The sequence below is a fragment of the Rattus norvegicus genome, chromosome 1 (assembly GCF_036323735.1).
Source record: "Rattus norvegicus strain BN/NHsdMcwi chromosome 1, GRCr8, whole genome shotgun sequence".
Classification (NCBI taxonomy): domain Eukaryota; kingdom Metazoa; phylum Chordata; class Mammalia; order Rodentia; family Muridae; genus Rattus; species Rattus norvegicus.
In genome coordinates, this window is record NC_086019.1 from 21,178,276 (window position 1) to 21,203,251 (window position 24,976).

At 41.4% G+C, this 24,976-nt stretch overlaps 1 protein-coding gene and 1 non-coding gene across 10 annotated transcripts in view; both read left to right on the forward strand.

Moving 5' to 3' along the window:
• The window catches only part of Tmem200a (transmembrane protein 200A), a 99,523-nt gene that overhangs the window by 35,776 nt on the left and 38,771 nt on the right, over positions 1 to 24,976 (forward strand). For 6 of the 9 annotated variants that reach the window (XR_010055953.1, XM_063270487.1, XM_063270483.1 and 3 more), the window contains one exon: positions 3,473 to 3,541. The exons of 2 other annotated variants lie outside the window; for them this stretch is intronic. Coding sequence is in view for 5 of the 7 variants with exons in the window: in XM_063270487.1 (XP_063126557.1) it covers positions 3,537 to 3,541 (5 nt within the window). In the remaining 2 variants the exon portion in view is untranslated. Of the gene's footprint in view, positions 1 to 3,472; positions 3,542 to 10,555; positions 13,345 to 24,976 lie in introns of those variants that run through there. One more of the 9 variants, XM_063270505.1, reaches the window with a different exon arrangement.
• Positions 22,490 to 22,623, forward strand: Rnu11-3 (RNA, U11 small nuclear 3). Its single transcript, XR_005500157.1, has one exon. It is a non-coding gene; the product is annotated as a U11 spliceosomal RNA (small nuclear RNA).

The following is a 24,976-nucleotide window of genomic DNA, read 5'->3' on the forward strand; positions in this document are numbered from 1 at the left end:
GGTGAATTCAGGATATACCATCCCTCCCCCCAAAAATGGCTAAGAGATTAAAATAAAAGTGAATAGAACACTTTATAATTTTTTAGAAATTATTACTTTTAAATGCAGAAATTCAGTGCCTAGCTTTTTAAACACACCAGCAGTTGAATCTGAGAGATTCGTTCAGTTAACAACTTTCTCAGAGTTCTGAGCAGCTCTTGGAACTTGAGATTATTTTTCAGAAATGTCAATATGCTTTGGTGACATTTCCAGGTGACTTAGGTTAAGTGGAGGGCTTGGTTTACAATTTTATGAGCTCGTTTCACAAAATGAATGTTCAGAATTATATCATCCTAGAACTTTGTATAGTTCTTAGGTAAAGTTAAGAAGATGCTGGTGACTTAGGGCCACCCGTTTCAAAGTGTTACCTCATACATGATGACCTGACATTCCCAGGGCCCATGATTTTTAGAAAGCTGAACTTTCTGCATGTTTTTGACTCCAGTGCTGGGGAGGCAGAGACAGGAGATCCAGGGATCTCAGCCAGCCAACCACACTCATACTATAGACCAATAATGAACACTACCACAAAATTAAATGATAGAGAGATGGAATATATATAATATATATATATATATAGTATATATATCCCCATAGGTAGATGATAGATGGTAGATGATAGATGGTAGATGATAGATAGATAGATAGATAGATAGATAGATAGATAGATAGATAGATAGATAGATAGATAGAACGAACCTAAGGAATGACACCCAAACACCCAAGGTTATCCTGTGGCTTTAATATACATGAACACATATATGCACAAAAACAACACATTCACAAAGACATATTTAAGAAGATTGAGCCATCTGTAACTGCTGTCTTGATACCAAGAATTGTAATAAAATTATAAAACTATTATACAAATATGTTATATAAGTAAAATTGTATAAAATTAACAGACGTTCTTTTTGCCTATGTGCCGATGAAATGTAAGAACGGTTAGATGTGTGTCTCTGTTTCTGGGGTGTTCTGGTGCAGTGAAGACTACCATCAGTGCTTTCCTTATGAGCTTCCACAAAGGCATAGAAAGTGAAATGGGCCATCCTGAGGCTGGCTGCAATGGGAACGTCCCTCGATATAAACCCCAAGGCCTGACAGAAGTATTCGTCATATGTGTTTGTTTCTCTGTGTTGTTTGGATCCTGCACACATCCAATCTCATCCTCCCCTCCCAGCTGCTGAGTTTCAGCCAAGCCTTCTGTAAGTTATAACTCTACTTACACAAAATTTAAATGTGTCACACTTTGACCAAAGGGTCATTGCCTTCTCCTGTTTCAGATATAGATAGATATACATAGATACATAGATATAGATACATAGACAGATACATAAATACATACACAGATACATAGATATAGATACATAGACACATAGGTACATGCATAGATACATAGATATAGATACATACACAGATACATAGATACATACATAGATAAATATAGATACATACACAGATATATAGATACATACACAGATACATAGATATAGATACATACACAGATACACAGATACATACATAGATAAATATAGATACATACACAGATACATAGATACATACACAGATACATAGATATAGATACATACATAGACACATAGATACATACACAGATACATAGATATAGATACATACATAGACACATAGATATAGATACATACACAGATACACAGATACATACACAGATAGATACATAATTCTGTGACTGGCATGGTGTAGGATGCTGTTATGCACAGAGCAGAAGTGATAGAGTGACATGGATTCAGAGTCACACCATGTGGTCTGAAAAACCAAATGCCACATAATCTCAAGGGAGATTTCTGAATTTACAAAGCACAACCCATGCACTCGCACCTCCTAGAAGGGCTGGAGTCTAACAAAGTAGGTGTAAAGGCTTGGCCAGCACTGCTGTTCTTGATATTCCTAGAGGGGCAAGCTCTGTCCTTTTCACAAAGATTTCTCTTCTGTAGCAAAGAGGGATTTGTTTTGCGTACAGTGGTATTTATGTTTAATAAACACCGATAATAGATTTGGACTATAAAAAATACTGTCCTTAATAGGAGCAGATGTCCCTTAAAACCAGATATCCACCCATTAGCCTGGCAAATTGCTTCCTGTAGAGTCTGCTCTATTGTTTGTGAGCCTGTTCTGATCTCCCTAGGTGACGTTTTATTCCCTCCTTTTTTGTTCTCTGTCAGCTTACCCTCATTAAAGGTCTCTCTGAGCCACCACACTATTGATGGTTTGTACCCAGTAAGTCTTTGTTGTAGGGACCTGTTCTCTGTATCACAAGGCTAAGATCACTGCTTGCTGCCGGCAGTCACTGCTTCGTGATGTGAAAATCTGGGTTTGCCTAGTTCCCCTTCCTACCGAACGGCCAGACATCAGAGTAGCATTGGGTCTTTCTGGAGTCACAGCCACTGCTCCTGAATAGCACAAATGCAAAGAATATGGAAAGAGAAAGCCAGGCATAGTGGGCCATAACTATTGAATTCAAGGCTAGCCGGGGTTACATGGTGAGACTGACATGTTGGGACAGGGAGGTAACTGAGCTGCTAAAGTGCTCTCACTGCAAGCAGAAGACCTGTATTTGATTCTTAGAACCCAAATTGAAGGACAAGTGGAAGAGGAAGAAAGGAAGAAAGAGCGAGCCAGGCATGGTGGTGTCCACTTGTAATCCAGAGACAGGCAGATCCCTGGAGCTCCTGGGCTGTCCACCTTTGCTTAATAGGGATCTCCAGGCCAACGAGGGACTCTGTCTCACCAGAACAAGATGAGCACCTCCTGAGCAACAAATCCCAAATTTGATTTTTGGCCTCTACATGTATACAACCATGCATGCATCCTCATGTGCATAAAAATGCATTCAGGCACAACACACACACACACACACACACACACAGGGAAAGGATGAGTACTTCAGGAATGAATTGGCTATGGAAATTATACTGGTTCATTCTATGCATTCTTGTTTTCTTCAGAGCCAGGTATTAATCATAAGCTCAGGTGTCCACCCTGAAGCCATGACTGCTACCATCTTCTCCGATCAGATTCTCTCACCCCCTTGTCCCATTAGTGAACGGTTATACCCTGCATCCTCTTAAAGTCGAAGGTAATCTGAGTCCAAATGCCTGAGATGTTAGCCTTCAAGGCTGAGATTATTAGTTTAAGCTACTTTCCACTCAGGGGTTACAGCAGCCACCTAGAACCACAGCGTCCTCTGATATACATCCCCAGCTTAGATGTTCGTGTTACTGCCAGAATTATTTCTTGTCTGTTAGAGAGCTCTTCAGAACTTCATATGCCCAATGCACATAAATAAACCACCGTCTTCTTCAGGGTTCTTTCTGGCTGGGGATGGTGTGGGATGCTTCTTTGCCACTCGTGATAACCCCACAACTCAGCCACTCTTTTGCTTCGTTTTCCTTATCAGACAAGTGGATACTGATCTGCCTGGACTGTTGTGAAGATTAAATCAGGCAAAACAAGTTACAAATATGAGGTAATGTATGTATGTGACTCACTTAGAAGACTGTCTGGCCTGCATCTTAAGTGGTGGACACAATTATTATCTAAACTTATGCTTTAATAACTTACCCAAGAGCCATTTCTTAACCCCACCCTCACGGTCTTCCTTTATATTTTTAAAATAAAGAATCCCTGTAGTTCTGAACACATTATCTGTGATTTTTACACAAAATAGCCAACCCTTAATCATCTCAGCTGCCACGGCTTTATGTTGTCCATGCCATGGCCAACGTTATCACAGTAGCTGATTAGCCTGTCTTTTGTCTCTTGGAACCCATTCTACCCATCTTTCATCTTGGCTGCCTTGAGGTATTTTTTCAGTATCTCCCAATGGTTTCTAGTGATGCTGAATGCAGCCTTCCTTCCTTACCTGTGTCCTGCTCACCTTTTGGTCGCACGGTTATTAATATCCCAGCATGCCTTAATGACTCAAAATCTCAGCATGCTCCATCCCCTCCCTTATATCACTCATCCCGTCCTACTCATTCTTCTTCCCTACATTGGCTCACATCTGCCCATCTTTGAGGCAGAGCGCCACCATCTCCTCATCCTAGAAGCAACACCCACCCACATCGCGCTAATCTCATCATTCCAGGGTGCGTCAGACCCCCTCACGATGCCAACCCATCAACAAGTGTTTTCTAACACTCCCCCGGACAGAACTCATCTTTCTTGACTGGGCTTGTCTAACTAAGCTCTGGGTTATGGACACCCCATTCAGTTTGGTCCCCACAGCTGGTGTTGCATAACTAATTACAGTTGAATGAAGCTTGGATTCTGTAGGACGGAACTAGGCTATATGACCAAGAAGTAGGAAGGAAAGAAGATTAGAACAAGCAGATGGAACTAGTCAGCAGAAGTACACCTTGCAATGGCAAGGCAAACATTTGTCTTGGAGACAACCGGGGAATCCACAGATTTATAGACAGATGTGTGGGGCTAAGATCCAGTGAGATCAGATATAGTAAGAAGTGAAGGGCAGTCAAGGTAAGGGTTACCTAATAAGTCCTCTTATTCTCTTTTATTGTATCTTGGTTTAAAAAAAAAACTTGAAGAGAGAAACATCCAAAGGGGGGGAATCAATTCCAGCGATGGAGTGCTATTTTGAAAGGTGTGTACCTAGTGTCAGTGGAATTGAGAGTAAATAGTTTTCCAACAGTGGATGCCGTGGTTTGTAGTTAGAAATGACCAGTAAGTAGAGAAGCAGTGTGTGCTGGGCAGGGGGGGGGGGTTTCATACCAGTCTTTGGGCCTCCAGTGCCAGTGCACCTGGATGGAAGGACCCAGGGATCAGGTTCGGCAGATGGCACTGCCTCGCATCACATGGCCTCAGAAGGCCGTTCTTTGTCATTTTCTAAACACACACAGTGTTTAGACAGGGCTGCTGCTCAGAACAATGGCCTTGATGCTCTCAAAGAACAACAGTTCTTTCCTCAGGTGGGTTATTTTTCAGACTTGTCACGTAAAGCGGGGAAACAGTTGCCAGCTTTAAAAACAAAAAACAAAAACAAAAACAAAACAAAACAAAACAAAAAGGAAAACAACCTGAAATGACTAGAACATCTCTAGATGAAACTCTAGCTTTTTTATTTATTTAATTTTTTTTATGACTTCTTCCAAGAGCTATGTGGGTTTCGGACCAGGGGAATGTGTTTCACTTTGTCCAAATGTGCGAATACATTTTTAAAATTATACTTGAGAGCCCTGGGTTGTCCTCACTTGCTTAGAGCTTGCCTAACAAGCTTGTCTTGTCTGGCGTGCATGAAGTCTAGTGCTCCATCCACAACATCCACGCACCTGTAATCCCAGCACTCTGGTGGGGAAAGTTCAAGAAGGTCACCTTTGCCTCACATGTGGAAGCCATCCTGGGCTATTTGAAACACACTCTCTCTCTCTCTCTCTCTCTCTCTCTCTCTCTCTCTCTCTCTCTCTCTCTCTCTCTCTGTCCCCCTCCCTTCCTTCCTCCTTCCCTCCCTCCCTCCCCCTCCTCCTCTCCCTCTCCCTCTCTCTTTCTCTATCCCTCTCTCTTTCTCCCTCTCCCCTCCCTCTCCCCCTCCCCTTCCTCCTCTCTTCCTCCCCCCTCTTCCTCCCCCTCTCTCCTCCCCCTTACCCCCCTCTCCACTAACATCTCCATGCACCAATTATCTATGAGATTCCCATCTGTCCTTCTGAGTGAGGACTTTTCTCCCTGTGTTGATCTGACAGGCTAGTACTGCACATAGATCTTCATTAGATTAGAATAGCAGGCGGGTTTCAATCCCCAGTGTTTATACACTGCTTTGCTATTGGTGTAAAATAGCAGCCATGCAGAGCACCATTTATAATTAGTGATTCAATTAACTGTACTTGAATCTGTGTTCTGCTAACCACCATTAAGGTTTAAAACGGATGTTCGTTCACTTCTCTGAAGTCTTTTAACAGCCTAAAAGATTCAGATTCTGCCACCCCTAACCGGTATCCTGCCACTGACGCCGAAAGCTGGAGACCATAGGAACCTTGCTCAAGGACTGATCAGAGCTGGGAGTTTCACAACTGTCATATTGAAATCCCCTTCTGCTCCCACAGAAGGCAACACTAACTAACTTCTGCCAGCAGGATCCTGCCTGCCGGGAACTGGAAGGCAGCCTTGGATATGCTCCGCACATCAAGGATGAGGAGCTTTCTCCTCTTTACTTCTGCTCTGGCAGAGGCTTGGGTAATGGCAGGGGCACCCGCCTCCACACAGGCTGCTCCAGGAGGTGGGGGGGGGGATTCCTCCTCTACCTTCCAATTACCAGCCCTTTCCTATGTGGGAGGATGTTTTTTGGCCAAGGATTCTCCTCTGGTCTTCATGCCTGGCTGACAGTGCCCTTGCTAATTTACTTTTTTGGCAGCCGGCTTGTGTTTGTTAAGATGTGCAAAGGTGCATGCAAAGCTCTGACATGAAGATTGGCTTCTGGGATTTAGGAACAGAGGTTACTGTAGAAGGGGAAGAAGGGGTGGTGCCTAGGCTGCACCTGCCTTCTCCCAGGCCCTGCACTGAACCATAGCATACTAAACTGCAATGAGGATAAACTTTCAGAGGTCATGTGACGCACTGCCTTTGTTTCCCAGCTGTGGGAATTGAGGAGAAAAGCTTGAATGATTTGCCCAAGACCACAGAGCCGGCCGAGGCCAGAATTCTGGTCTACTCTGTGTAACATTCATATCTCTAAACACTTTGAAAGTAGTAGATACTTGAGTATGTGTATGTGTGTTATATATAATATATATATTCACACACATATATGCTACATATCATATATCACTTTTATTTGACATATATGATCTATATCATACACACATATATGTATTATATATAGTGTATATGTATATATGGTATATTCACTATCTTTCTTCCTGCATATAGGATGCAGAAACTCTCCTTTCATGTACAATAAAAGAAATACAGATTAAACTATAGAGCCAAGCTGGCTGGACTTGTTCCGAATATTGCAGCTAGGTTGAGTTGCCCAGAAAAGGGTCATTTGAGAAGCTTCCACCTTTCCCTAGTGAATAGAACCCTTAGTTGAAATGTCAGCCAGCTAAAGCATGTCAAAATCAGTCTGTAATTTCGAAGGCTGTGGAAAAGCAGTTCTAATCGCCTGCCGCGGACAGCCTGTTCCGTTATACAATCTGAAACATTAATAGCAGATCTGCAAAGGCTCAGGAAGAACAGATCTCACTATGGTTTCTTCAGAGAGAAAGATAATACAAACGATCGATTTGAATGTAAGAGGCGCTAAAACTATGCCATGTCCTGCTTGAGAATATTCCGTACTCAAGTCGTTTTTAAAAATTCTTATTAAGCCTACTATTAGAATGTGTTTGTTTTTTTAAAAAAAAATAAATGAAATGTAAAAAAAAATGAAATTTCTACTGATAGCAATTGCTTTTGGTTGGCTGGTTAGATTGCAGAGGTGAAGAGGGTAGGATAGGTTCTGCCCATCTCCCTCTCTTGATTGCACCCAGGAAGGTAACAAGAGCAGGATGGAACCCTGATCTAATCAAAGGCAGATATTACATTTAATGACAGTTTGAAGCACTGAGACAGTAGCACTTGGCTTCCTTAAGACAATCATGGCATGACAGTGGTTCGAAAGAGGACAGAGACAGACATCCACCTTGTCAGGAAGACGTTAATGGCTAAGGCTCAGCACTCACATTGCCAGCTTTAAGTCTTGAGTAAATACGAAGATAATGAGAAAGCACGTTTGATGTTGAAATCATTTTAAAGAAAGGTTAGTTGTGAACCTCTCTCTCTCTCTCTCTCTCTCTCTCTCTCTCTCTCTCTCTCTCCCTCCCTCTCTCCCTCCCTCCCTACCTCCCTCCCTCCCTTTTTCCATCCCTCCCTACACCCCCCTTGCTTAGAAGTATCAACTAAAACTTAAACATTTTCTTTCTGACTCTTCATTTATTAAATTGATACTCCCTACTTTTATGGATATGAGTTGAGTTGTACCCTGCAGGTAGTGGAGTTTCTGAAATGTTGGTAATGGTTCAAGAAATAAGATGATTTCAAAAACCCCTATGGCAGCAATGTATAGACTTTTGTTTGCTGATATTTTAGTAGAGCTTTAAGAATCTTATGCTTATTTTGGATTCCAACCAAGTTCTCAAGCTAAGAATATTCCAAATTGATGAGATAGAGTCAAGTGAAAAAACTTATGAAAATAATATCCGTTCTTTAAAAATTGCATCAACTAATCTAGAGACATAGATAGACTGGAAGTCAGTGGTCCTCTCTAGATGCCAGCTCTTCATACAGTGAGCACAGCTTCATTTTTCCTTGGATTAATTACTTAGCACTAACAGAGAATGAACACAGGACTTCCTGGAGGCCGGTTAAGTGTTTTTCCACTGAGCTATATCCTCCAGTGGTTGTATATCTTTCCTGTTATTAAATACACAAAACTAGCTATATAAAGTCGTATATATGCATGTAATATTTACAAATTCAGGATTATTGTAGTCTGATGAGACACAGTTCCTTTTGTAACATTTAACAAGAGTGGGATTTCTATATGTTTTCCAATCTATTAACATCTACTTGGATAGTGGAAACTTCCAGTTGGACAAAAATAAGTCGATTTGGAAGCACTCAGATTTAATATTTTCATATCTTCTTTAAATAAAAACATACTATTCTAGGTCCTTCCTCTCACACTGTGATTCACCTTCCCTCCTCAGACATAACTGGTACGTTTTTCTTGATATGTCTGCAGATAATGTTATTATGAGAATTGTTCTGCATAATTTAAAATTTACATGAATATATTTCTATTCCATATTCTCCTGTCTTGCTTTTTCACAAAATGTTATTTCTTGTAAATTAATGAGACAGACTCCTGCATCCCTGGGTGACTAGACTGCTGAATGGGATTAGGCAATTACATCACTCAACCTGATTATCTTGGATAGTGTCAACTGTCAACTTGACTTACAGCTAATAGTTACCTACAAGGGGAGTCTCAGTTGAAGTTGGTCCATGGGCGTCACCATTGGGGGATCGTCTTAGTTTGCATTGATGTAGGCGAGCACAGCCCACCATAGGCAGCCATGTCTATAGGCAAGTGGTCATGAGTTGTATAAAAAAGTCAAGAGTGAGCCTGAGTGAGCCAGCAAGCAGCATCCAGTTTCTACTTCAGTCCCTGCTTAAGTTCCTATCCTGACCTTCTTCAGTGACCGTCCTTGGCCTGGAAGTGTAAGCCAAACAAACCCTCTTCTTCCCTAGGATAATTTCAGCCTGAGTGCTTTATCACAACAGAAACACAACGAGAACACTAATAACTTTAAATTCTCTGCACCAAAATTGTAGTGCAATAGACCATGTCTTCTCACACGCACATAGAAACTTCCTGTCGTTTCCATCTCCAAGTAGAGTGGTGATTACGCCACACTTACTAATTATTGCAAATATGGAACTTACACTCCCGGGAGAAAGGATCAAACTTTGTTCTACAGCTCGTTGCTGCTTTCTGCATTGTGAGCCTCTTGTATTGGTTGAACACAGGTTTTTTTTCCCTGTGTTATACTACAGTGTTAAATTGTCGCTGTTTTATAATTACCCTTTCAACCTTAATAATGTCTTCATTCCTTAAGTTTATTTTGTATAAAGCTAATACAAAACTTTAGATTTTTTCCCATTTCTCGTTTTATATTAATCATGTTTTAAGTTTGTGCTTTTGGAAACTCTGACTAAATGCAACCTCTTTGGCTAGTAAGGATTACTGATACATTGATTTGTTTCTACCATCATTTTTCTTTTCTTTTTTCTTTTTACTGGCCCTTTTGTATGCTGACACCACTTTGGCAACTTCTTGGTTTTTAAGCTTTTCCTTCTAATGCTTTGAAAATTACATATTTTCATTATGATATAACTTAAAACATTATTGTGTTTCTATTTGAGTGGTTATCTTTAAACATATATCATAAACTAAGCATCCTAACAGTAAGAGCATTTGATGGTGCCATTAACTAATATTTTATTTAAATAATACAAAAGGATCTTATAGAAATTTAATTCCACAGCAAACACAGAGGCGTATGCCAGCAGCAAACCACTGAATTGAGAATAGGACCCCCGTTGAAGGAATCAGAGAAAGAACTGGAAGAGCTTGAAGGGGCTCGAAACCCCCTATGTACAACAATGCCAAGCAACCAGAGCTTCCAGGGACTAAGCCACTACCTAAAGACTATACATGGACTGACCCTGGACTCTGACCTCATAGGTAGCAATGAATATCCTAGTAAGAGCACCAGTGGAAGGGGAAGCCCTGGGTCCTGCTAAGACTGAACCCCCAGTGAACTAGACTGTTGGGGGGAGGGCGGCAATGGGGGGAGGGTTGGGAGGGGAACACCCATAAGGAAGGGGAGGGGAAGGGGTATGTTTGCCCGGAAACCGGGAAAGGGAATAACACTCGAAATATATATAAGAAATACTCAAGTTAATAAAAAAAAAGAAATTTAATTCCATTTATCCCACTCTTTTCTTTCATTATTATTGCCTAGCATGTTCCTGCCCTCTTTCATTTTCTTTAGAACTTCACCATCAATCACATCTCCTACTTTAATAAACCATTTCTATTGCTAGTGACTTGTTATCATGTCAGCTTCTTCTTGCTTCATATAGCTCTCTCTTTTCTTTCCTGACTCAGTTTCCTTCTTAGTGCCTTATATTCTTTTGTAGTTGTCTTATTGAGGAGGTGTGAGGCAAATGCCATTTCCCTTGCCCCCAACCCTCAAATGAGTAGGCTATACTTAATTATTTAGTATTTCCTACCCTTTCATGGAGACCTTGCTCCCTTTACTTCTGTCTTTGTTTATTTTAAGAAGTCTATTCTCAAACTTGTTTGCTGGGCAGTGGTTGCATACACATTCACTTGGGAGGCAGAGGCAGGTGGATCTTAGAGTAAAGGCCAGAGAAACCCTGCTTGAATCACAAACAAAGCCCACCACCACCACCACCACCAACAACAACAACAACAACAACAACAACAATAAACGTGTCCCCTGGTCTTTAGCTTTCCTATTCCTGCCTATTCTCCTTGTGCTTTTGGCTTCACTATATGGTGTGAAAGAATAGTTCTTCTATTCTTTCCCCTTTCTCTCTGTCATCTTCCTCAGTCCCCTCCCATTTCCTCTTCCCTCTCTTTCTTATCTGTACTTGGGACATAGTTTACCTTACCGACTTGATTGATTCTTTTTCACCAGCTGTGGAAGTTCCAGGCACAATTCCTCTGAATTCACTCTCTCCAAATTTGTCAATAGTTTCTTCTAGAAGGAGGCTATCTAGAGAGGTCATTTGGGTCCTTTAGCCCTATGCAACATGCCCTTTCTCATTGCCAATGCTTGGCTCTTCATATGTCACTCAGAAATATCTTCCAGTCACACTTATCTCCAGCAGTGAAGACTCTGAAGTTCCACCAAGCCACACACATTACAGTCTACTGCTCTCATTTCCTTCTGCAAGGTCTCTTTCAATAGCCCCCTTCTTTTTGCAAGCATCCCATCGTATGTTTTCTTCTTCTTCTTCTTCTTCTTCTTCTTCTTCTTCTTCTTCTTCTTCTTCTTCTTCTTCTTCTTCTTCTTCTTCTTTCTTCCTCCTCCTCTTCCTCTTCCTCCTCCTCCTCCTTCTCTTCTTCTTCCTCCTCCTCTTCTTCCTCCTCCTCTTCTTCTTCTTCCTCCTCCTCCTCCTTCCTCCTCCTCCTCTTCTTCCTCTTCATCATCATCATCATCATCAATGCATTTACTTGCTTTACACCCTGACTGATGACTCCCCCCAATCATTTTTCCCTCACCTACCCTCCCCACCCTACCCCTACCCATTCCTCCTCCCTTACTCTTCAGAAAAGGGGAGGCCGTCCACGTGTATCATATCATCCTTGGCATATCAAGTTGTAATAAAATTAGGTACATCTCCTATTGAGAGTAGATGAGGCACCCCAGTTAGAGGAAAGGATATCAAAGCCAGGCATTTGAGTCAGAGACAGCCCCTGCTCCCAATGTTAAGAGTCTTAGAAGAAAACCAAACTGCACAACTGTTACATTCCTGGAGAGGTCATAGGTCAGTCCCACACATGCTCTCTGGTTGGTGGTTTGTCTATGTGGGCCCCTATAAACCCAGGTTAGTTGATCCTTTGGGTTTCCTTGTGGTATCCTTGACCTCTCTGATTCTTACAGTCCTTCCTCTCTCTCTTCAGCAGGATTCCCTAAGCTCTTCCTAATGTTTGGTCTCTGTATCTGTTTCCATCCATTGCTGGGTGAAACCTTTCCGATGATGGTTGTGCTAGGCTCCTGTCTGCAAGTACAGCAGACTATCATTAATAGTGAGGGGCAGCCTCCCTCACACAGCAGTTCTTCTTGAACTTCTTTGTTAATTCATCATTTGTTTTCAAAGTTACCTTCCTACTGGTTTTTCCTCAGTCCTTGGGTTGTGAGTCCTACTATTTGGGGATTCTTCTGACTGTCATAGTGACTATTTAGTGATGATGCTTCTTTTTCTTACTAACCAGGAGCTCCTCTTTGGCAGATCTTGTCTTCTGTAAACCCTGAGTTACATCAGTTTCTACAGGTATTTGTGGGTGCCCTGTGTTTCTACAGATTTCATTAGATAAGGAGACATATTTTTATTTTACTTTCCTATGACATTTAGACTTATAGAACATTTAATGTGGCTTTTCTCTGCACAAGATCTTCAAACTCCTCACAAAGATCAGCTTCTTTGTCATGGTACTGAGACAATGACCAAAGCTTTCTTGCTACCTCTTGGCAAGATTAGCCTTCTCCTTTATATCAGGTTGGGGATTGAACCCAAGGTCTCACACATACTAAGCAAGCCCTCTTCCACTGATCTGGTTCCTAGCTGGCTATATGGCTAATCTCTTGGAGCCTAAACTCTATATAAAGTTCCAACCCCAGGTCTCTGCCCTGTGTATTTGTATGGTTTTCCCATCACCCATCTCCACACAGATACCACAGAACACAAAGCAAATCATAATAATCAGTTGGATATGGTTGGTAGCTTATGCATGTATTCTTAGCAAGAGACTGAGACAGGAGGATCACTCTGGGTTTCAGGCCATACTCAGCTACATAGGCAATTAAAAATATAGGTACCTAGTCCAATTCAAATTACGAAAGCATTAAGGTGAAAGAAACAACAACTTTCACGGAGCAAAAGTTGAACCACCGTGCATCGGAGGGAGAGACTTCAGGATCGTGCTGGAAGTGGAGCCTCAGTTGAGAATGAAACGGACAGGTAAACCTTCTTTAGATAAACCTACATGGGAACTTTTTAAAGATCATCATTATAAGACATCCATGGGTGGGTGCTCTTTCCAACCTTACTGAGTCTTAATTGTTGAGTTCACTGTTCAGTGAGAGTGCTGTGATTATTTGCTGTGTTTCTAACCCATAGATGATGATTTTTGACCTATTAGATCTATCCATGTGAAATATCTGCTGTCTGACCACTTTCCATATGAAGTATCGGCAATTTAACCTACTGCAGACTATGAACAGCGTAGCTAATTCCTTCTCTCTGCTTCTGTGCACACCAGCTAAGCTTTCAGGAGAGCCCAAGGCTCATTGGTGGACCTTGACATTCTATAATTGGAAATAATGATTTATATAATCACAGTATCACCCAAGGAAGCAAGATATCTGTTTAAAACTACAGAATTGGGATAAAATATCATCCTTGAGAGCATGTATTTTAAAGCAGAAAGGCAGCGATGTATGTGTGGGATTTTATTGGATCATTACTTCAGAAGTGTGCAGGGACTGCTCTTCTTATGTCTCCTAAAACAGCTCTGCTTTGCCCTCTCCTTGAGTTCATTTTTACAAGAAGTATTCGAAGAGAGGATGGGAAATCCCACGTATTCACGTGTTTGGTCTTAGTCACTTAGCTCTCCAGATGAACCTGGGCTACTTGGGCTGCAGAAGAAAACAGTGGGACGTCATGGACTCCTGCCATAATACACAGTTGGGAGCCAGTGTGTGCTTTCTGTTGTAGCCTCCACCGTGACCTGGGTCCAATGTTGTCCCTAGGTGCCCTAGCTCACTACCATGCTCAGCCCAGATGACAGATGCCCTTATGCACCATTTACCCCTCACTGGGTGGTGGCTTCTCCATGCATTCCATTCACAATAAGCATTGTTCTAGGCTGGTTTTGCTTAGAGCAAAACATTTGCTTAGAGCCTCCAGAAACATTATTTACATTAAACCAACATGAACTCTTCTTTATCTTTGCTCATTCAGTAACTTCTAGGAAAACATGGTCATTTTTTCAAAGTAAGTTTATACTGGAGGAGGCCATTAATAGTCCCAGGACAGGCTCCATCAGAACCACATGCTTTCAAATCTTCTGTGTCTAACATTTCCCTTTGGCACCTTTCCATGGCATAGCATAGCCAAGGCTGTCTGTCTTGTTTAGATTTGATTTTTTAAAAAAAAATACACAGATTGTACTATAAATATACAGAAGGAATGTAAACTGTATTGAAGTCTATGTTGATCACTAATCCACTGAAAACCAGACCCTCGCCATGATTTTGAAGCCTTTGTGTGTATCTCCTCTCTGCTTTCAGTCCTGATCCTTGCTTGTGTGTGCAGTGTAACACACACGTCGAGAAGCATTTGCTGGTCTCACATGGGTTTCCAGTGTATGTGCTAAATGCAGCCTTGGAAAGTCATTTATTACCCATAGGTCATTGAAACAACAAACAGTGCAAGCTCACTGACCAGCGAACTCAGCCGTTAGGATTCCTTAGGGTTGAAAAGATCATTCAAGCATCTCTTATACATATAATCTTTAAAAAGTTCCTGTAGGTTTAAGTACTTAAGAATTCTGAGAGATGTTTAGATAGACTAATGGATTGTAGGTTTTATATACCATTTTTATTTAGATATGCTGAATAAGAGAATACTTTTATCACTATATGTCGTCACTGTTATTTATTTATTTATTTATTTATTTATTTATTTATTTATTTATTTATTTCTGAACTGGAGATTAAATCCCGAACCATGAACACTCTGGGCAAGCAGTCTACTGCTAAGCTAGCCCTAAGTTTTACTTTTAATTTGAGGCCTTAAACTTGAGATTATCCTTTCTATGTCACCAATTCTACCTTAGTCTCTGTCTTGTTCCTTTTCCAGGCTCAAAGTTGTAATCTCTACAACTGTGTATAATGTCTTTAATTACGAACAAAACTTTGCATTCATTTGATTTTACTTTTCCGGCTTTATTGCTTAAACCTAAATTTTTGCTTAAACATACAAACTCCTCTTTTTCAGCGAGTATTTAGCTCAACTAACGATCTTTCTTCTTACCCTTAAGATTAAAATCTTAGAAAGAATACTTCGCCATGACTATCCCTGTGTCTTAGCTCATGAAAGGCTATTTTTCATATTTGGCTCTCTATTAAGTGTTAAAATAAGCCATAAAGAGTTTGGAGCCTGGTACTCAGTCTTGAGCACAGCATCCTTGATTTTGATAAAGCATCTGTCTCCCCCCCTTCCCTTTTATCTTACAGAGAGAGTGAAAACTTCATTGCATAGTGGGATGGCCTTTAGAATTATTGTGGTCTACAAGTCTCAAAGTTCCGTATAAATCAGTGTGGATGATCTCATGGGGGTGGGGGGCTACTTGACTTTGGATCTGAAAACACCTAAATCTGTTTGTAGTAGTTTCTGAAACATAGCAGTAGAAGCAACACCAGGAGGAAGAAGTCCAACCCTCTGACTCCGTCCATCCAGAACTATGGTTCACATTGTAGTCAAGAAGCTAGATTGTGAAACGTCACACTTGCTGGCCAGTAGGGCTAGTAAACAGCTTGTGCTTTGGACAAGGATCTTGCTACAGCAAGATGGTTGATGGTTGGGGGCTGTATTTCGTCTACATTGTGCAAGTTTAAAAGAGGGAATTAAGATGATAACCAGCGTGATTCAAAGAGTTTGTTGTCTCAATAAACTCTCTTGGGAGTAATTATCTTAGTACTTTAGCACCCCTTACTCAAGTCCCTTCACATCTGTGCTCATGCAAAGACACTTGATTGTCAGAGCCATAAACCTCCTGCACTTAAATCACAGACAGGTGCCACAATACATTCACAGATGAACAGTAGGATGTGGCCTTCAAGTTGTCCCCAATCTAAAGGGAGATCAACCAAGTAGAAAACTAATTTGTCTCCCAAGCAAGATGACAAGTAACATGTGAGAAACAGATAGGGCACAGGAAGGGTCACATGTGGGGAGCTCAACTCAGCAGCCTGGAAATCTATTCTCTGAAACAGATTTAAGAGGCTGCATCTGGCCTTACTGCTCCTGGTTTCCCACCCTCAGCCCTGTTTGCTTTTGTAGAACTAAGTTGTTAGCTCATCTCTGTGTTAACTCTTTTGCTGGAGACCCAACTCAAAACATTCTATGGGACCTGCTGGTCGTCAGCCTGTAGGTACCACATCATGTGATCCACCAGCATGTTCTCATGGGCCACATTGTCCCTGAAATGCTTCCAGATAGTGACAGTGCATGGTGTGGCCTGACAGTTGTCCCTCGGGCTGACTTTTCTAGTTGGCCAGCTGACCACTGGTGTTTCCCTCCATAATAATAATCCTCCATTTCTAATTCTGTCTTGACATCTGCTCCCCATAAGCCATAAACTGACACCCTCAAAGTTTATTTTTGAATTTTAGTACTTAGGTTTAAGTGGTTGTTTGCATTTCACTCTCTGAACTAGCAGGCTCCCTTGGCACATGAGAATGTTCAATGTTTGGTTTTTGTTCTTATGAAGGCAGACATGTTTTCACAATGTGATTTCAGAATAGATTAGAGAACTCGGCCCTGCCCAACTTTGCAAAGGCTTACCTGGGATCAGACTGGCTTCTGGGGGGTCCAGTATAGGGGTGCTGTCTTCTCTCAGTTCTCTTTAGTAATATATTTCCCTCTTCTCCATGGCAGAGTTGGCTGAAGTTCAAAGACTTAATGAACAAGTTCTTCAGACAGATTGGATTTTTTTCCCCCCTGTCATTCCTTTAATACAAAGTATTTTTATAGCTCTTGACTAGCAGGTGGCTTGACTTAAAAAAAAACTAAGCCGGTGGTCTAGCATTTAAGAAGCCAGAATTAATTTCAGAGAATGTGTGTGATCTATGAGACCGTTTTCTTTATGGTAAGTTCCCCTCCTCCCTCCTCCTTTCCCTCTCTCTTTCCTCTCCATAACAGCTATAGGAATAATTCAGTCTTGAAGAGAAAACAGCACCTCATGTTCTAAAAGTTGGTTGTAACTTCCAAAGACCAGGAATGTATAGAATTCATTTTTAATTGTTAGAGATTCTCTTCCACTGGTTGCAGTGTAGACAATAACTGTAATAGCAGAATTTGCACATTGCATTTTCTTAAAATGCTAGCTTGAAAATCATGTATTTTAAAACAAAACTAATTATGTTCTGGTGAAGTTGTGAGGTTGAACTTCATCTTATCTCCTGGGAGGACACTTCTGTGTTTTTGTCTTCAGAGTCTCGGTGATCTCCATGAGAGTGGGAATCCAGACAATAGAGAGAGGGATGGGGAGAGAGGGGCAGGAGGCTCGGTACAGGCTTCACTGCTTTGTTCTCACCTTACAGATGTGAAACTTTGCAGGAAGACTGTGCTAAAAGGCCATCAGAAGCTCCAACAGATTTTGAAAATCTGGGGAACAATATGCCATTAACTTTTCCATTTTATGTGTGTGCATATATGCATACATTTGCATGTGGTATATGCATATATATGTGTGTGTGTTCGTGTGTATACATGCATATGTGCACAAGTATACAGAGGTTCATATGTGTGTATGATGTACACATATGTGTGGAAGGTGGAGGTCATATCAGGTGCTTTTAAACACTATCTTAATTGTTCGTTTATTGTGTGTGCATATATACCTGTGTATGTGCATGTGTGCATGTGTATCTGTGCATGCATGTGTGCACGTTTGTGTGCCTGTGTTTGTGTTTGTGTGTGTGTGTGTGTGTGTGTGTGTGTGTGTGTGTGTGTTGGCACTCATAGCAACCAGAAGAAGAAATTATGGAGCTGGAGTTAGAAGTGATTGCCAGCTACCCAAACTGGGTGCTGAGAACCAAACTGGCATCTTCCGGAAGAGCGTCAAGCATTCTTAACTGCTGAGCCATTTCTCCAGCCCTAGGAATACTTTGCTCTTTGTAAGATGAATTTCATTTCTATGTACTAGTGACTGAACACAGGTCCTCATGCAGAACAAGCAAGGACTCTACCGCCAAGCTATCCCACCCTCACCCCCATGTTATCCTTTAAGACTGGATTTCTCACTAATACTGGAGCCTGCTGATTCAGATAGGCCAAGCTGTTTCAGAGATATTCTGTCTGCATTTCCAGTGCTGGGGTTATAGAGAATCAAGATGGCATCTGACACTGGGAGTTTGTTCAGAATCAGTAGTTGCCACATAGGGATGAATAGATGGGTGTAATTCTTGGCATTTATCTAAACTGGTATTTTTAAGTCATACTTCCACACACTTTGCAAATATGGTGAAAAGATGTTTTCCTAAACAAGAGCTTTCTCTTGAAACTTGAAAGCAGCTTGCCCTTGTAGAGAAAGGTTTCCTGCAGAGAAATTTTCTACTGAACTAAAATATAACCGTCAGATTTAAAACACTCACATTGGGGCTTTGGTATCATGTAATCCTCGATTCGACTTGAGTTTTACTGGTTGTCCCACTAAAAAGTCATTTGTAATGAAAATATCCAGCCTAGGGCCATTTAATGGTCACTTCACTGTCCCTTCACTGTCACTTCAATGTCTGAAACATTTTGTCCACCTTGACCTCTCAAACTCAAATGACTTCTTTATAGAATGTATCTTGGGGTGAGCATTTCTGATGTCAGGTTAATCTCAGATTCACGCTGGCCAAACCTTCACCAGTGGGGTGCTGTGTCCTCAGGTTGTTCTGTGAATAATTAATTTACCAGGACACTCTCTATGACCTTGGCTAAAAAGAGCCTGTCCCTGTAAAAGTTCCTACCGCTTTGAATTTACATTGCATTTACATTGAAGTCATGTAAATGCTTCCTTCCTCCCTTTCCTTTTCCTTTTATTATTGCATGTGTGGGAGACAGTGCATATAGCACAGTGTACATTTCAGAAATAATGGACCATCTTGTGAAGCCAGGGTTCTCCTTCCACATTCACATCAGGTCAGAGACTCAAGCTCCAGTTACTGGACTTGTATAGCAAGCACATTTACCTGCTAAGCTATCCTGCAAGCCCTTGTCTCCTTGTCTTTCTCCTCTTCCTCTTCTCGTTTTTCTTCTTGTTATCATGGGCCTCCCTACTTTATACATGAAATATATACTTGTGATCTGGAATGTATATTCTTGTCCGAATCTTGGCCCTGGAATTGTCTTTAAGTTACTCATTTAGTATTGGTTACCCCTTTGTCTCAATTGTGTTAAAAAAAAATATATGTGTATAACTATCAAGAAGCCTGAGTGAGAGCCTTTAGACTACAGAAGCCAAGTGGTGCCCTCTGGGCTTCGTGCTTTGCATCCAGTGTCCACATGACTTTTTTGAGTTGACATCTAATTAGCATCTCAAATTCAGCAAGGTCGCACCTAAATTTCCCTAGCACCATGTCTTCTTATTGTCCTCCCCAACACAAATAGGCTTGTTTTGGCATCCCTTGTTTTGGCATCCCTGATTAATGTCATGACTGCTCCTAACCAAGGCTGTGTGTGTGTGTGCATGTGTGTGTGTGTATGTGTATTTGCACATACAGAGTCACATCTGTGTGTGCACATGCATGTGAACATGCATAAGCCTGATGTTGAGATCAAGAACCATTCTCATCGCTTGTTCCCGAGTCTCCTTTTGTGTCCATCCGTAGACTATTTCACTGCTTCATGTAGCTCATTTGTTCTTTTCACCATCCTCTCTCACAGTCCTATATAAATCATTATCTCTCACTATTTTTATTTTATTTTATATAGTTTTGATATATATTTTTTTTCCTGGAGGTGAGTGTAAATATCTGTGTGTGCAGGTGTGTGTGTGTGTGTGTGTGTGTGTGTGTGTGTGTGTACCAACTGTAGACATAGTGAATGTCTTCTCAATGGCTCTCCAGGTCCACCCACTGAATCTCAGGTTCACAAACTGGCTGGAGTAGAAGGCCAATGAGCTACAAACCCCTGTGCCTCACATTCCTCAGTACTGATGTTACAGGCAGATGCTTTGGTACCTGGCCTTTACATGGGTGCTGGCATCCAAACTAGGCTTCTCAGGCTTCTACTTTACCAATGAAGCATCTCCCCAGCCTATGTACTGAACTTCTAAAGAAACCACTACACATGAGCTATAAAAGATTCAGAGATTAGTAAATTCAGTCATTAATTGAAGTCATAAGGAAAGACTATTATTTCGTAGACAATCTGATAGAACTGAGAGCTCATCTGCTCTACACATTCCAAATATATTTCAAAGGAGCCAAGTGTCAGCAAGTTAGCACTAGATGGGTGGGAGGAACAGAGCCAGGGAGTTAGGCACCAGGGCGGAGGGTAGAAAGAGGAGAGCTCTGCCCTGAAGGGACAAGACTGTTCTGCTGCTAAGGCTAAGGCTGTAATGAAGTGCGAAGGCTGGAGGTGTTGAGATGAGTGGAGGGAACATGGCCACTTTTCTTTGTGCCTTGTCAAGACAAAAAGATCTAGTTTAACCTGAAGGGATGAACCATCTGACAAGTTCTCCTCCGCCTTGTGTGCTTGACCTGCCAGCAGATAGATTCTTTCTTCATGAACATCATTCGTTGGTGGAGAATGTTCTCTAGGGTGAAATAAGACTGTGTATCAGTAGAGAGGTTTTGGGTGGGGAGAGCCAGAGTCTCTGTAACAAGACAGCTCTTAAGTTTTGAAAGACTATGGGGGCCCATAGTCTTAATTTTTACACTTTATGAGAAAATTTCCCACCTCTTCTCTGCTCATGACTAACCTTTCCTTTATCTAGGTGTCACAAATCCCTTTCTTGTTTTTCTGCTACCCATAACATAAATCCCGGAGGATTTCTGAGGTTGTGCCCATATTTAGGAGTATTTTGATCTAGATACGGTGGGCCAGTACGCTGTGTGTGTATATATATGGAAATAGGAATCATTATTGAACCTTCCTCATTGTCACAGGGGCGAGTCACTTGAAAACTAAACTTAAAAGAATTGGTAACACTGAGGGGTGAGAATTTTGGTTTTTTGGTTTTTGGTTTTTTTGTTTTGTTTTGTTTTGTTTTGTTTTGTTTTGTTTTTGACACAAGATCTTGTCATCTAGCCCAGGCTAGCTTCCAAATTGAGATCTTCATGTCCAGACACCCCAGGGCTAGGATAACAAGTATGAATCAACAAGCCTGGTCAGAATAATTCTTCTCCTTTTGCATATAAGCTCTTTTCTTCCTTTTGCATTTTTAATGTTATTCATGATCACGGTGATATTTACCTAAGACTTTTGTTTTGGAAGCAGTCTTTTTCATTGTTGCTTTGCTTTGCTTTTCTTTGCTTGAGACAGGGTCTCATTGTGTTCTCTTGATTGGCCTACAGCTTGGCCAGTCTGGCCTTGAATTCATAGTTCATAGAGAACCTCCTCCTGCCTCTCCTGAGATCAAAGGAATATGCTACCATACCCAGCTAGAAACAGTCTTTTTGTTACTGATATTGTCTTAATAGAGTAACAATTATTACATGTTAGGCAACGCATCCAATCCCAGTTCAAGTGAAGCTACAAGTAAATGACCACAAGTTTGAGACTAGCAAGCCAGGCCAGCTACATAGTGAGATCCTGTCAGAAAAATCTAAGCCAGCAAGGATTCCATACCAATTATCACCACAGTGCTCCTTCAAGTTACAAAACAAAGGGTGCCATAAGGCAACATGCATTATTTCCCAAGTCATATTCATCAGTCCAGTGTATAGAATCAATCTGTAAAGACTGTATTTTATGGAGAAAATCATCTTTATTTTGGTTCTCAATCAAGGAACACATTTTCTTACCAGTACATTACATGTTTATCTTTAAATAGTTTGCTCCAAGTGTCTATGCATATAGTCAATTAACAGAAAATCTCCAATAATATGAAGACCAATAGCTCTCACAACTAAGTTTCTCCAGTTGCTTATTTTTGTTCATATTTCAATTACCAGGCCCTTACCCATCCAGTTACTAAAGCCTTGGCATTATCTTGACCACTTCCCCTATCTGAGCACTTGTATTTAATGTCAAGGTCTTATTTTGTCTTCTAAATAGCTCTGTGTTCTTTCCATTCTCTTTCCCTCATGACTACCTACCTGACTCATCCCTCATGCCTGGATTACTGGAGGCGCTTAGGAATTTTCCTTTTAAGAGTCCATCCTGAAAAAAGGGCTTCTGTCGTGAGTGGCACACGCAGGGCAACTCGATTGCTCTGCGTGCGGAATCGACATCAAGAGATTTCGGAAGCATAATTTTTTGATACTTGGGCAGCTGGTGATCATTGGTCCCGGCGCCTGCAAAAAAAAAAAAAAAAAAAAAAAAAAAAAAAAAAAGAGTCCATCCTGTTGCCTCTCCATCCCATACAGAATTCTCCTCCTCCTCCTCCTCCTCCTCCTCCTCCTCCTCCTCCTCCTCCTCCTCCTCCTCCTCCTCCATTCTTTTCTTCCTGCCCCCCTCCTCTTCCTCTTCCTCTTCCTCTCCCTCCCCCTCTTCTTACTTCTCCTCTTCTGTTTGGTTTTTCAAGACAGGGTTTCTCAGTGTAGCCTTGGCTGACCTGAGACTTACTCTGTGAACGAGGCTACTCTCAAACACAGAGATCTGCTTGCCTCTGTTTCCTGAGTGCTGGAATTAGAGTGTACCACATACACATTCTCCCTCCCTCTCTCCCCTTCTCAAATAGAAATATTTCCAAAGCTGTCAACTCTACCTTGCTTGCTCTAAGTTGCCACATGGGATTGTAGTAGTTTCTTTACCTGTTTCAGTGATTAAAATATTCTGACAGAAGCAACTTAAGGAGCAAAGGTTTGCTCTGACTCACAGTTCAAGGATATATCAGTCTATCATGGCAAGGAGTGAAGGCAGCAAGAGCTTGAAGTAGGTGGTTAAATTCCATCTACAGTGAGAAACAGAGAGAGGTGAATGGAACTCGACTGTTCGGATCCTTTTCTCTGCTTACACAGACCAGGGTCCCAGCCAGAGAATAAGTGCACTCATTTAGGCAGATCTTCCGGTCTTAGCTATTGGAATTATGATAGATTTTAAGGAAAATCTAGATCCAGCAATTAATACTAACAATGGTAGCATCATTATTTGGTTATTACATGTCCAGAGCACAGTGTATCAGCACCCCCAAGTGAGAACTTACCAGTGAAAGGCAGCTGCAGCCAGCACCAGGGGTACTGTTGATCTGATGAACTCAGTCTCTCTTTCTCTTGACACCTGTGACATTTATTTGCATGGATAAATAGACCACCTTGGTGCAGCCCTGCCTACTGGGGTGTGTGTGTGTGTGTGTGTGTGTGTGTGTGTGTGTGTGTGTGTGTGTCTTTCTGTTTGTTTTTCTCTGTCTCTCTCATTGTCTGTGTGTCTGTGTCTGTATGTGTGTGTGTGTGTGTGTGTGTGTGTATGTGTATGTGTGTGTGTGTAGATGAGTGCACATGTGCTGGGGCTGAAGACTGAACCCAGAGTCTCACTCATGCTTAACCCATTCTCTATTTCTAAGCTACCAGTTCCTCTTTCCAGATACAAACTCATTCTGGAATCTTGGCTTTTCACCCACTTCTTAGGGTACAGCAGACATCCATGTCATAGCTGATATACAGATCAAAACAGAGCAAAACAGCTCTGAGTCATGAAGAGAAAATTAAATTATTGTTTAGTACTGTTTAAGGAGCCTAGAACAATGAATTCCATTGCAAATATCATATTTAGAAACCTTTCCATCTATCCCAGATAACCAAAGGAAAGAGGTTCTTTCCTAAGAAAAGGGTGAATATAAATTTATTATAATCCACACCTCCACACCCACCACCCTAGCTGAAGTTACTGATTCTACGAATGGCTTATTGCAGATCCTTTATGATCAGCACAACTCTGAGAAACCTGTGAGGAAGAGAGGGCCAAGATCCACACTTTACAAATCAATTCCTGAAGCCATAGGCCAGTTATCTCCCCAGAAAGTCACAACTTCTGAGAGTTAGGACTAGAACCTCTAGTCAATTAAGTGTTAATGGTGGTGTGAGAAATCACAGGCATGGGCAGGATTCAGGCTCATGCTCTACTTTTGGTCATATATTGAGCCACAATGGGTTTAGACTCTTTAAATGAGGACAATCTCTAATCAGGTGATTTTTATTACACACCAGTGTGGAAAGTATAGAGTAAGCCACAGAAGGCAATCTTTGTGGGTTCATGAACTGAATTTCCTTTATTTCTTTAAGCCGCAGGATCAAACATTAATCCCAGTGACACCACTTGTCTTCGTCAAATCTTGCTGCTATAACAAAATACACAAACTAAGTAACTTATAAACAATGGGACTGTATTTCTCACATTCCAGAGGCTAGCCAGGATCAAGATGAAGGTGATGGGAGTTTTGTGCCTGGCAAGGCTGTTCTGAATTGTCAAGGTACTCACACGTCAGAGAACAAAAGACAGAAGGGACAAGTGCTATATGATATGTCTTTTGTTAGAATACCAATCCTACCGAAGAGCATGGTGCCCTGCTGACAGTCATGTCCCAAAAGTCCCATTCTTAAAGTGATCACATTGACGGTTAAGTTTTAACAAACATTTTGGGGACGAATATTCGGACTGTAGCCCTACCTCCCTATTTTACCAACGTTTTAAATTTTCTGTTTCATTTCTTTAT